Raw genomic sequence first — 14,007 nt, 5'->3', positions numbered from 1 at the left:
AAACATTCATCAGTGTCATGTTGTTCAAGAAGACATACCTTAGGAATCCTTCGCCACCCTTCAACAATCAAGATTGTGCAAAAAAACAGATGTACCTGAATGATGAGTACTGTAGGCCTGCCAGTTTATTAAGATGGATATCATTGACTGATCATATCAACGTCAAGTTTTTTATCCCAAGAAGTCTTGGATTCTTTGGAGCCTAAACATTTCTTTATGATACTGTTCATGTTTTGTTGATATGTTCATTGTGTAACAGAGTTACAGAACGATCAGTAGCTTAGTGGTATGACTGAGAATGTCTTGTGTAAAAGTGCAGGAGTTACTAGGACATGGGTGTTATTCATAGACTGAAGCAAGTACTGTAGGTGTTGGAGATTTGTTACTTCTCAACCTACTCGTTTTTCAGGTATCATCAACAAAAGATTACTCTAAGGAACATAGTCACATACAGTACCAGTCAAAAGTTTGGCCACACCTACTCATTCCAGGGTTTTTCTTTATTTGAACCATTTTATACATTGCAGAATAATAGTGAAGAAATCAAAACTATGAAATAACACATGTGCCATTTGTTGGGGGATGGCAGGTAGCGTTTAGAGCATTGGGCCAGTAACTGAAAGGTTGCTGGATCGAATCCCTGAGCTGACAAGGTAAAAATCTGTTGTTCTGCCCTTGAACAAGGCAGTTAACCCACTGTTCCCAGGTAGGCTGTCATTGTAAATAAGATTTTGTAATTAACTGCCTAGTTAAAGTTTAAAAATGATTAATTCAAGTAAAGAGAAAAGTGTTAAACAAATCAAAATATATTTGAGATTTGAGAATAATGACAGCTTGGCATTCTCTCAACCAGCTTCATGAGGTAGTCACCTGAAATGCTTTTCAATTAACAGGTGTGCCATGTTAAAAGGTCATTTGTGGAATGTCTTTCCTTCTTAATGCATTTGAGCCAATCAGTTGTGTTGTGACAAGGTAGGGGTGGTATACAGAACATAGCCCTATTTGGTAAAAGACAAAGTCCATGTTATGACAAGAACAGCTCAAATAAGCAAAAACAAATGACAGTCCATCATTACTTTAAGACATGAAGGTTAGTCAATACGAAACATTTCAAGAACTTTGAAAGTTTCTTCAAGTGTAGTCGCAAAAACCATCAAGCACTATGATGAAACTGGCTCTCATGAGAACCGTCACAGGAAAGACCCACAATTACCTCTGCTGCAGAGGATACATTCATTAGAGTTACCAGTCTCAGAAATTGCAGCCCAAGTAAATGCTTCACTGAAGTAAATGCTTCACTGAGTTTAATTTTACATTTTTTATTTAACCTTTATTTAACTACAGTAGGCAAGTCAGTTACGAACAAATTGTTATTTACAATGACGGCCTATTAACAGACACATCTCAACATCAACTGTTCAGAGGAGACTACGTGAATCAGGCCTACATAGTCGAATTGCTGCAAAGAAACCACTACTAAAGAACAATAAGAAGAGACTTGCTTGGGCCAAAAAACCCAAGCAATGGGCATTAGACCAGTGGAAATCTGTCCTTTGGTCTGATGAGTCCGAATTTACGATTTTTGGTTCCAACCGCTGTGTCTTTGTGAGATGCAGAGTAGGGGAACGGATGATCTCTGCATGTGTGGTTCCCACCGTGAAGCACGGAGGAGAAGGTGTGATGGTATGGGGGTGCTTTGCTGATGATACTGTCAGTGATTTTAGAATTCAAGAAACACTTAACCAGCATGGTTACCACAGCATTCTGCAGCGATACGCCATCACATCTGGTTTGCACTTAGTGGGATTATCATTTGTTTTTCAACAGAACAATGACTCAACACACCTCCAGGCTGTTTAAGGGCTATTTGACCAAGAAGGAGCGTGATGGAGTGCTGTATCAGATGACCTGGCCTTCACAATCACCCGACCTCAACCCAATTGAGATGGTTTGGGATGAGTTGGACCGCAGAGTGAAGGAAAAGCAGCCAACAAGTGCTCAGCATATGTGGGAACACCTTCAAGACTGTTGGAAAAGCATTTCAGGTGAAGCTGGTTGAGAGAATGCCAAGTTTGTGCAAAGCTGTCATCAAGGCAATGGGTGACTACTTTGAAGAATCTCAAATATAAAATATATTTTGATTTGTTTAATACTTTTTTGGTGTTATTTCATAGTTTTGATGTCTTCACTATTATTCTACAAGGTATAAAATAGTAAAAATAAAGAAAAACCTTAGTAGTGGGTGTGTCCAAACTTTTGACTGGTACTGTATGTGGCAACATACTTTTTAGGCTATGGCATTTCTAACACACTGGCCCATTTATTTCCTTGAGGCCCCATTATTGGCCAAATAATTATAATTTTGCGCAAAAAAAATACAACTTCGACGGCCCACTAGGCAAAAATTGGACCAACCCATCTGCTATTTTCCAGAAATGCCAGATGGCCAGTCCGCCCCTGGCTATAGCTCCCTTGTCATGGAATGATTCATCGGTATTTTTTATAGAAAGGGCTATTGTTTCTTGCGCTGGGGCCAAATAATTATTTATTTTACACAAATCATTATTTATATAAAATAAATGTGGAAATGATAAATGTCACCTTAAAAAACATGAGTTTTTTTTTTAAAGAGCAAACAAGCTGTCGTTCGAGGTCGGAAAGGTAGGCTATCGCTTAATGTTCTGAGAACGGAGTGTTCCAATTTGATAAATGTTGTCAAAGTATGACATGATGTGTCGACAGTGTAGCCTGCCAGTTCAAAGTGAAAATAAGGCACAATAGTTTCTAGCTGAAATCAAGGGGAGAATCTCAATTGTATTTCCTTGATTCCTCGCGTCCTCTCCTCGCTTCTTCTCGAAACCCATTGGATGAGAAAGTCAGAGGTCCCGCCCCCCTGACATTGTCTTCCAATGGGTTTTGAGAAGGAGTCGATATTGAGATTTGTTCCAAAGAAAAGCGAATGATATTTTCCCAAAGCAAAATATTTATATTTACATTATTTTAAACGTAGTTGTCAAGTTGTCAGTTACAAAGCTATAGTAAAATGTTGTTTACATATAGGCTAGGACTGGAGTAGGCTAGACACTTCAAACGCTCGCTCACAGATACCTTGTTGTTCTGGTGGTCAGTAGAAAGTGAAAGTAAAAGTATCCATGTATTTTACTGTAACGTGTAACATTAACCTGCTGCACGAAAACAATCAATCAAATGTATTTATAAAGCCCTTTTTACATCAGCCAGCGAAGACGATGGTAAGAATATTGTTAGCTTTTCTAAGGAAGTAGAGTTATGCAGGGCGATTGTCAGTGTGGATTATAGACTACCATGATTAAGTTAGCTGTCTATTGCACTACAATCGCCATAGATTTTATGATGGGCATGCCATGGGCCCTATTTTTTTCTGAAACTCCCGTTCTTCCATGTATGCATTATACTATATTATCAACTGGGTGGTTGGAGGTTTACTTTGCGTTGTGCTTAAGAACAGCCCTTAGTCGTGTTATATTGGCCATTTACCACACCCCCTCGAGCCTTATTGCTTAATTGTATTACTATACTAATTTTATACTATACATTCAGAAATATATACTGCCCATGTGTCTTGTGCGCTCATTGTGGATATTCATATCAAGCATGTATAGGCATTGCTATTGTTACGGTAATAATGAGCACCATATCGACTTATCTGTTTATTTTTTTTCTTTCCAGGATAAGCACAATTGAGATACTGCTGTAACTCTATCTATTGGCCATGGCTCGTTTAAAAACATATGGGCTGGTCCTTCTCTATGACCTAGTGCTGTGGGGGGCACTGTGGACTGGGTTAGTGCTACTTGAGTTCTCCAGTAGTGGAGGACTGGTGGGGTTATGGGCCTTTGGAGCCCTAAGGTGGGCATTGCACCACTCAATCACCCTGGTGCTTTCTGATAGAAAGCCACAGCCCGTGCTGAGGAGATGGGTGGCAGTGCTCTGCCTCTTGCCTCCTGTGTTTGAAAGTGGACGTATGGTCATGGTGCCGGCATCGACTGCCGACGACCTGGGTCTGGTGCCTGGCCCAAGCATGGTGGTCTTGGCCCTGGTATCCTCCACTGTGGCCTGCCTGGCATGGGAGCTGGGCTTCCCTGATGATGGAGGGAACCAAGGGAAGGAGAAGAAGAAGAAACAGGAGGCCAGGGCACAGTTGATGAGGGTGGTGCGATACTGCAAACCAGACGCCCTCTACCTGGCTGCAGCCTTCCTCTTCCTCAGCCTGGCTGTCATCTGTGAGTATAGCATTGTGTAAAAGTAATTTCAAATGTGCATACCAAGCACATGCGTTCGTTTGTATTCTGTTATCAATTGTTTTCAAGGAATTTGTTGAGCTAGTTTTTTTTAGCTATAATTATACTTACTTACGCCATCCGTTCCAGGGAACCGTTTTTGATCGAGCCAATCTTGTTGTTGCAGGTGAGACGTTTATCCCTTACTACCAGGGAAAGGTCATTGATACGCTGAGGGGTCAGTACCAGCACAACAGCTTCATGTACGCCATTGGAGGCATGGGACTCGTCTCACTAGGAAGGTACACAGGTTTCGCTTCCTCTTTTACTTTCTCTAGTTTTTCCTTTGGTTGTTTCCTCTCCTCTGTGTTTTGCATTTATCTGTGAATATACAGAGAGAAGAATGATAGACCCTTCTGTGATTGTTGATTGGCCTGTCTGTGACCATTCTGTGGTTTTTCCCCTCAGTGCTCTGTGCTCAGGCCTGCGAGGGGGCTTGTTCATGTGTAGCCTGTCCAGACTCAACAAGAGGATGAGACACATGCTGTTCCGCAACCTGGTACAACAGGACATACCCTTCTTTGAGGAGAACAAACCAGGTGAGATGATGTACACAGGAACATCCCACTGGTTGAACCAACGTGGAATTGACGTCTGTGCCCAGTGGGATGGATATTATATCATAGAGGTAATAGGATAATAACACATATTGTCATGCCATGTCCTATTCGCTTGTTTTGGTGGCATGTGATGTGATCTCTATCCTTAGTCACAGACGATTCTGGTATAAATATTACAGCTCATCCACCATTATAATCCAATTGATTTATGAATGACGTCCTTCCTCCCACAGGAAGCCTTGTCTCCCGCCTCGGCTATGATGTGGACAAGATGGGACGCTCTGTGGCTCTGAACAGTAATGTGCTGGTGCGCAGCCTGGTGAAGACGGCTGGTATGCTAGTCCTGATGCTGGGCCTGTCCTGGCAGCTCACCCTGCTCACCATGGTGGAGATGCCCCTCCTCACCCTGCTGCAGACCAAATATAACACATACAACCAGGTAGACGCAACAACACCCAAACACCTACACCATTATACGTCCAGATAGACACAACAACATCCAAACACCTGCTGCCAGGTAGACATAACAACACCCAAACACCTACACCATTATACGTCCAGATAGACACAACAACATCCAAACACCTGCTGCCAGGTAGACATAACAACACCCAAACACCTACACCATTATACGTCCAGATAGACACAACAACATCCAAACACCTGCTGCCAGGTAGACATAACAACACCCAAACACCTACACCATTATACGTCCAGATAGACACAACAACATCCAAACACCTGCTGCCAGGTAGACATAACAACACCCAAACACCTACACCATTATACGTCCAGATAGACACAACAACATCCAAACACCTGCTGCCAGGTAGACATAACAACACCCAAACACCTACACCATTATACGTCCAGATAGACACAACAACATCCAAACACCTGCTGCCAGGTAGACATAACAACACCCAAACACCTACACCATTATACGTCCAGATAGACACAACAACATCCAAACACCTGCTGCCAGGTAGACATAACAACACCCAAACACCTACACCATTATACGTCCAGATAGACACAACAACATCCAAACACCTGCTGCCAGGTAGACATAACAACACCCAAACACCTACACCATTATACGTCCAGATAGACACAACAACATCCAAACACCTGCTGCCAGGTAGACATAACAACACCCAAACACCTACACCATTATACGTCCAGATAGACACAACAACATCCAAACACCTGCTGCCAGGTAGACATAACAACACCCAAACACCTACACCATTATACGTCCAGATAGACACAACAACATCCAAACACCTGCTGCCAGGTAGACATAACAACACCCAAACACCTACACCATTATACGTCCAGATAGACACAACAACATCCAAACACCTGCTGCCAGGTAGACATAACAACACCCAAACACCTACACCATTATACGTCCAGTTTGACACAACAACATCCAAACACCTGCTGCCAGGTAGACATAACAACACCCAAACACCTACACCATTATACGTCCAGATAGACACAACAACATCCAAACACCTGCTGCCAGGTAGACATAACAACACCCAAACACCTACACCATTATACGTCCAGATAGACACAACAACATCCAAACACCTGCTGCCAGGTAGACATAACAACACCCAAACACCTACACCATTATACGTCCAGATAGACACAACAACATCCAAACACCTGCTGCCAGGTAGACATAACAACACCCAAACACCTACACCATTATACGTCCAGATAGACACAACAACATCCAAACACCTGCTGCCAGGTAGACACAACAACACCCAAGCACCTAAAATATAATAGGGGAGCGTGGGGGTAAGTTGAACCAAAGGGTTAGTTGAGCCACCATTGTTTCTTGGAAACCATACACAAATGTAATAATTTGACCAAATATTTAGGAAGAGGTCATAATTTCATGGAGTCTGTGAAGGAAGAAACCACATGGAACAAGTGGTAAGCAAGTTAGGTTCAAAAAAAGGATTTTCACCACGTGAATTTATTGTGTTAAAGGTTATATGATACTTGTATCTAAACCAAAGTAGATCATTTTAAGATTGTACTATACATCAGTTGGGGTCTTCATAAGCTTCAATATGAAGTCCTAAATCTAGCATGAAAGTGCATCCTTGTATCTGTGTGGGCCAATATAGTCAAAATGTTTGCCTTGGGGTATGTTGAGCCAATGGCCATGGGGAAATTGAGACTGGTTGAGCCAATGGCAAGTTAAGCAAAGTGAAGTGTTTTCTTCCATGGCATAATGCAAGGCATTGTTGTTGGGATATGAGGTAACAACAGGGCCTGGCCTATGTTAAAAGTGTTAAAAAAGTACAAAGTGTTTGTTAGGAGTTAAGCCTGTGTTAAAAGACGCTTAAAATTATTAAAAGACAAAAAAGCGATTGTGTTTGGGGAAATAAAGATAGACATGGTTTTAAAAAGGTAGAGGTATTATTTCAATCAGTATAGACATTTGTAGGTGGCTTAACTTACCCTGTCCCGTGACTCAACTTACCCCAAACCCAGGGAAAATTGTGCCAAGAGACCACTTTTTCAGGACAAGCTATGTTTTCAAAACGGTAATGTTTACATGAATTCTGATTATTTCCAGGGACACACAATATCCTGAAATATATGTAGAAATCTTTTTTTAGAAAGAATACTATATTACCCTTGACGGAGTGTTACTGGCTCAACTTACCCCACTCTACCCTACCTACAGCCAGGTAGCTAGAACAACACCCAAACACCCATGCAGTTATAACTCTGACAGCAATGTAGACAAAATAAAGACCAAGTATAGAAAAGTAATGGGATTATTGACTAGTTAGTGATAGATGCTTGTAGAATTATGATTGATTGATTCATTGACTGACTGCTACCACCCAACAGGAGTTCACTAAGCAGCTGCAGGACTGCCAGGCCCAGATCAAGGAGCTGGCATCCCAGGCCATTGGGGCGGTGAGAACGGTTCGCAGCTTCAGAGCTGAGGAGAAGGAGCTAGATAGGTACAACCAAGCGCTGGAGAGGATGTACAAGGTCCAGGAGCACAAGGGCATCATCAGTGCCGTCCACCTTTTACTGAGAAGGGTAAAATTAAACTAATGATAACTCTAGGATGTTTGAGGCCCCTGGGTGCTGTAAATAACATGGAGATGTAGTCTATCCCACATGATGTGTCTGTCCTTCCCTACATCCCTACACACTGAACACCTTTAACTCGTATACAGTACTCTATATACGTGACGTGTTCCTGTATCCAATACCCCTCTGTGTCTTTTCTCTGTCTGGCCAGATGGTGACAGTGGGCCTAAAGGTGGCCATGCTGTTCCTGTGTCGGAGGCTCATCTCGGCTGGCCAGCTGAGCATTGGCAGTGTGCTGGCTTTCGTCCTCTTCCAGAAAGACATGGTGACCAATATGAAGGTAAGTAAGCAAATGAACCACCAGCAGGCTTTTGAATTCTCAGGTCATTTTTCGGGAATACCTGATGTGAAACTGACTGAAATATTTTCTTTGTTGTTGTCAGCATCTTGTTTATGTCTTTGGAGACATGCTGTGCACTGTCGGGGCGGCAGCCAAGGTGTTCACGTTTCTGGACAGAAAGTCAGATCAGAAAGAAGCAGGAGAGCTGGCTCCTGCAAAGCTTCAGGGGAAACTTGCTTTCCACAATGTCAGCTTCTACTATCCCTCACGCCCAAATACACCCGCACTGAAGGTAAGCATCCATTCATAGGACATGAGCTGTTATGAAAGATTGTGTCAATATTCAAAAAAGCGTAATAGCCCTGCTATTTTCATGGATTTATCAATACCATTACATCTTTTAATAGGGAGACTTGTCTTTGAACCAGCACCTTATTTTTAAATGTAACTATTGAAATATACAATGCATTCTGAAAATATTCAGACTTTTTCCACATTTTGTTACGTTACAGTCTTATTCTATAATGGATTAAATCGTTTTTTTCCCCTCATCAATCTACACACAATACCCCATAATGACAAAGCAAAAACAGGTTTTTAGAAATGTTTGCAAATGTATATCAACCCCCCCGGAAATATTACATTTACATAAGTATTCAGACCATTTACTCAGTACTTTGTTGAAGCACCTTTGGCAGCGATTACAGCCTCGAGTCCTCTTGGGTATGACGTTACAAGCTTGGTACGCCTGCATTTTGGGAGTTTCTCCCATTCTTCTCTGCAGATCCTCTCGAGCTCTGTCAGGTTGAATGGGGAGAGTCACTGCACAGCTATTTTCAGGTCTCCAGAGATGTTCGAATGGGTTCAAGTCCAGGCTCTGGCTGGGCCACTCAAGGACATTGAGACTTGTCCCGAAGCCACTCCTGCCTTGTCCTGTTGGAAGGTGAACCTTCACCCCAGTCTGAGGTCCTGAGCGCTCTGGAGCAGGTTTTCATCAAGGATCTCTCTGTCCTTTGCTCTGTTCATCTTTCCCTCGATCCTGACTAGTCTCCCAGTCCCTGCCGCTGAAAAACATCCCCACAATAGGATGCTGCCACAACCATGCTTCACCGTAGGGATGGTGCCAGGTTTCCTCCAGATGTGATGCTTGGCATTCAGGCCAAATAGCTCAATCTTGGTTTCACCAGACCAGAGAATCTTGTTTCTCATGGTCTGAGAGTCCTTTAGGTGTCTTTTGGCAAATTCCAAGCGGGCTGTCATGTGCCTTTTACTGAGGAGTGGCTTATGGCCACTGTACCATAAAGGCCTGATTGGTGGAGTGCCAGCAGAGATGGTTGTCCTTCTGGAAGGTTTTCCCATCTCCACAGAGGAACTCTGGAGCTCTGTCAGAGTGACCATCGGGTTCTTGTTCACCTCCCTGACCAAAGCCCTTCTCCCCCGAATGCTCAGTTTGGCCGGGTGTCCAGCTCTAGGAAGAGTCTTGGTGGTTCCAAACTTCTTCCATTTAAGAATGATGGAGGTCACTGTGTTTCTTGGGGACCTTCAATGTTGCAGAAATGTTTTAGTACCCTTCCCCAGATCATTGCCTCGGCACAACCCTGTCTCTGAGATCTACGGATAATTCTTTTGACCTCATGGCTTGGTTTTTGTGTGTGCCTTTCCAAATCATGTCCAATCAATTGAATTTACCACTGGTGGACTCCAATCAAGTTGTAGAAACATCTCAAGGATGATCAATGGAAACAGGATGTACCTGAGCTCAATTTCGAGTCTCATCGCAAAGGGTCTGAATACTTATATGAATAAGGTATTTATGTTTTTTACTTTTTATATATTTGCAAAAAGTTATTACCTGTTTTTTATTTCTCATTATGGGGTATTGTTTGTAGCTTGATGAGGATTTATTTTTATTTAATCAATTTTAGAATACAGCTGTAAAGTAACAAAATGTTGAAAAAGTGAAGGGGTCTGAATACTTTCCGAATGCACTGTACCTGTTGGCCAAGCAGTTACAGTGCCGTCAGAAAGTATTCAGACCCCTTGAACTTTTCCACATTTTGTTGTGTTACAGCCTAAATTTATAATGGATTAAATTGAAATTGTCTATCACTGGCCTACACACAATACCCCATAATGTGAAAGTGTAATTATGTTTTTAGACATTTTTGAAAAGCTGAAATGTCTTGACTAAGTATTCAAACCCTTTGTTATGGCAAGCCTAAAACGTGGGCTTAATAAGGCACATAACAGGTTGCATGGACTCACTGTGTGTGCAATAATAGTGTTTTTTGATTTTTGAATGACTACCTCATCTCTGTACCCCACATATACAATCATCTGTATGGTCCCTCAGTCGAGCAGTGAATTTCAAACACAGATTCAACCACAAAGATAAGGGAGTTTTCCAATGCCTCGCAAAGAAGGGCACCTATTGGTAGATGGGTAAGGAAGGAGGAAGAAAACCATTCAGAGACACCATGAGGCCAATGGTTACTTTAAAATAGTTACAGAGTTAAATGGCTGTGATAGGAGAAAACTGAGGATGGGTCAACAACATTGTTGTTACTCCACAATACTAACCTAATTAACAGAGTGACAAGAAGGAAGCCTGTACAGAATACAAATATTAAAAAACATGCATTCTCGTTTCAAAAAGGCACTAAAGTAAAACTGCATAAAATGTAACAAAGAAATTAACTTTATGTCCAAAACAAAACATCACTGAGTACTACTCTTCATATTTTCTAGCATGGTGGTGGCTGCATCATACTATGGGTATTCTTTTCATATGCAAAGACTAGGGAGTTTTTTATGATAAAAATAAACGGAATAGAGCTGAGATCAGTCAAAATCCTAGAGGAAACACTGGTTCAGTCTGCTTTCCAACAGACACTGGGAGACAAATTCACCATTCAGCAGGACAAAAACCTAAAACACAAGGCCAAATATACACTGGAGTTGCTTACCAAGACGGCATTGAAAGTTCCTGAAAGCCTAGTTACAGTTTTGACTTAAATCGGCTTGTAAATCTATGGCAAGACTTGAAAATGGCTGTCTATCAATGATCAACAACCAACTTGAGTTTGAAGAATTCAAAAAATAATAATGTGCAAATATTGCACAATCCAGGTGTGCAAAGCTCTTAGAGACTTACCCAGAAAGCTGTAATTGCTGCCAAAGGTGATTCTAACATGTATTGACTCAGGTGGTTGAATACTTATATAATCAAGATATGTTAATGTTTTCTTTTTCTTTTCTTTTTTACAAATGTTCGGATTTTTCTTCTATCTTTTAGTATTTTGTGTAGAACGTTAGCAAAAAATGACACAATTAAATACATTTTAATCCCACTTTGTAACACAACAAAATGTGGAAAACGTCAAGGGGTGTCATTACTTTCTGAAGGCACTCTATTATCTCCCTGCCATGCTTGCCTGTACCTGCAATAATTTCCAGTATATGGTTGGTTAAATGTCTCTAACCATCTATCTGCCAGGCTGTGAGTTTGGAACTGCATCCGGGGAAGATGACAGCGCTGGTGGGGCCCTCTGGTGGCGGGAAGAGCTCCTGCGTCAGCCTGCTGGCGAGGTTGTATGAGCCCAAGGAGGGCCAGGTGCTGCTGGATGGACAGCCCCTGCACTGCTACCAGCACCAGTACCTGCATCAGAAGGTACAGTCAGGAAACCCACCATGTCCAATAATGTGCTGTAGTACTTTAGCTTGTTGATAGGGCTCTGCTTTCCATAATCCTTTATACGTGTGTGAACAACCGTTATGCAAACTAGGACCGTTCAGCTCACTCCCTCTCTTAGCAATGTTACTGTCAAAGAGTTGCACATTAGCCTGCAGACCTTCTGTGTCATACAGACATACCATATGACTTGTTCAATTGTTTTTAATATGTTCTTAAACCAAACATCCCCAATGATTATCTCTCTCTGAGGTAAGATGGCCCTGGTGTCCCAGGAACCAGTGCTCTTCTCTGGATCTATCAGACACAACATAGAGTACGGCCTCGTGGGATGCACCCTGGAGAAGGTGAAAGAGGCTGCGAAGAGTGCCAACGTCCACGACTTTATTTGTACGCTGGAACAGGGCTACGACACAGGTAGGTAGTGATGGGTCATCTTGTGGCCATTGTATTGACACATATTCATCACATTTATTCATTGCCAAGCATTGTATTTTCTGTAGAGGGCCTGTTCTGCCTTCATAAAAGCCTGCCAAAAAGACTCTAACAAAGTTAGCACGTAAGGTGTAAGACTGGAACAACCGGGTGTACAATGCATGAGGGAGGTATCTGCTCTGTGTCGTATTGTGAGTTACAGGCCTGTCTGTCTGTGTAGCTACCAGCTGGCCTAGCACTAATGTCCTGTGTATCTCTCAGATGTAGGTGAGTGTGGAGGGCAGCTGTCTTCTGGACAGAAGCAGTGCATCGCCATCGCCAGAGCTCTGGTTCGAGAGCCACAGGTCCTAATTCTGGACGAGGCAACCAGCGGCATGGACATCAACACACAGCATGTGGTACACGTTCAAGACCTCTATAGCACAACACTATTACATGATTTTCATGTCTAACGTAAAACACAGAACTAAACCAACTGGAGAATGAACATGACTAACTACAACAGACTACAGACTCTGAATCTTTTTTAGGGGTAAGAATTGGATTTATGCAGGAACAACTCTGGGTCTTAGGTATAGCCTATAACCAGGACCCAATATTGTCATAGAAACAAAATATAATAGCTTCAGTAACATGATGTCAATAGTGTTCATAATGCTCTCTCCCAGGTGCAGGGCGTCCTGGCAGGCTCAGTGGGCCAGACAGTGTTGGTGGTGGCCCACCGGCTGCAGACTGTGGAGAAGGCTGACCAGATCATCTTCATGGAGGGCGGGGAGGTGGTTGAGCAGGGCACACACCAGGAGCTCATGGCTAGCAAGGGGCGCTACCATCGGCTCAAAGAGGAACTCTTTGAGGACTGATTAGGAATCACACAGCTGTCAGAGAGAGAGACCCACACAGAATACTTCCATTTATGAAAAGTGAAAATGTTGATTGAACAGCACACTCTGTCATGAGGCATGTTTCCATTGACCCAGGTTTATTTGACAAAAGCAATGCCGCAAACATTTTTTTGTTGTTGTTGGTGTGACGTCATTATGTCCAGCTGTTTTTAATCGACACAACTACATGGATGTTAAAAAACTACCAACTAAGCATATCAAGAATGTTTATAGATTGATAAAAAAAAAAAGAATACACCCATTGTCGGGTTCTGAGTAAAGGGATTACCCTACATCGGTACCCTACTCGGGGGCGTGGGCACATTAAGCCACGCCTCGCCGTGTGTATCTATAGTTAAATGGAAACGCGCCCTAAGCAGGCAATTGTCGCATCTATTCTCTATTCATACTTTCTAAATGTCGACAAAAAAATCACTGGGCAAGTTAGTAGAAACATAGCTAATGATACTCAACGATCAGACCTGAATATGACACATGTTAATAGTTTGTTTACTGTAATAAATCTGCATAAATCTATTTTCCTTGCTTTGATTCACAATCAAATAGAAATGTGATGTTTTTTCAGTGGCACTGAAATGTTAAAATTAAGGAATAAGTTTGTGAACACTGAAAATGAGTTTAAAAAAAGTATATATATATATACATATATAGATTATTTAGAGTTTTTTGGGGCTTGCCTGTT

At 42.2% G+C, this 14,007-nt stretch overlaps 1 protein-coding gene across 2 annotated transcripts; it reads left to right on the top strand.

Moving 5' to 3' along the window:
• The first annotated feature begins 129 nt into the window (after window positions 1-129).
• On the top strand, window positions 130-13,841 carry tap2t (transporter associated with antigen processing, subunit type t, teleost specific). Of its 2 annotated transcripts, none has more exons than XM_014159079.3 (12): window positions 130-2,661; window positions 3,709-4,262; window positions 4,447-4,561; window positions 4,728-4,858; window positions 5,113-5,318; window positions 7,766-7,963; window positions 8,169-8,297; window positions 8,401-8,589; window positions 11,794-11,967; window positions 12,246-12,405; window positions 12,685-12,821; window positions 13,092-13,841. In XM_014159079.3, exons 2-12 carry the CDS (start codon window positions 3,752-3,754, stop codon window positions 13,281-13,283), a joined length of 2,142 nt encoding a protein of 713 aa, XP_014014554.1. In that variant the 5' UTR covers window positions 130-2,661; window positions 3,709-3,751; the 3' UTR covers window positions 13,284-13,841. The 2 variants fall into 2 exon arrangements, with proteins under 2 accessions (XP_014014554.1, XP_014014553.1); XM_014159078.3 differs by lacking the exon at window positions 130-2,661 and adding an exon at window positions 2,670-3,251.
• Window positions 13,842-14,007: the final 166 nt, after the last annotated feature.

This window comes from Salmo salar, chromosome 19 (assembly GCF_965601325.2).
Source record: "Salmo salar chromosome 19, fSalSal1, whole genome shotgun sequence".
Lineage (NCBI taxonomy): Eukaryota > Metazoa > Chordata > Actinopteri > Salmoniformes > Salmonidae > Salmo > Salmo salar.
Note: the sequence above shows the minus strand (reverse complement) of the source record. Positions and strands in the feature narration are given on the sequence as shown.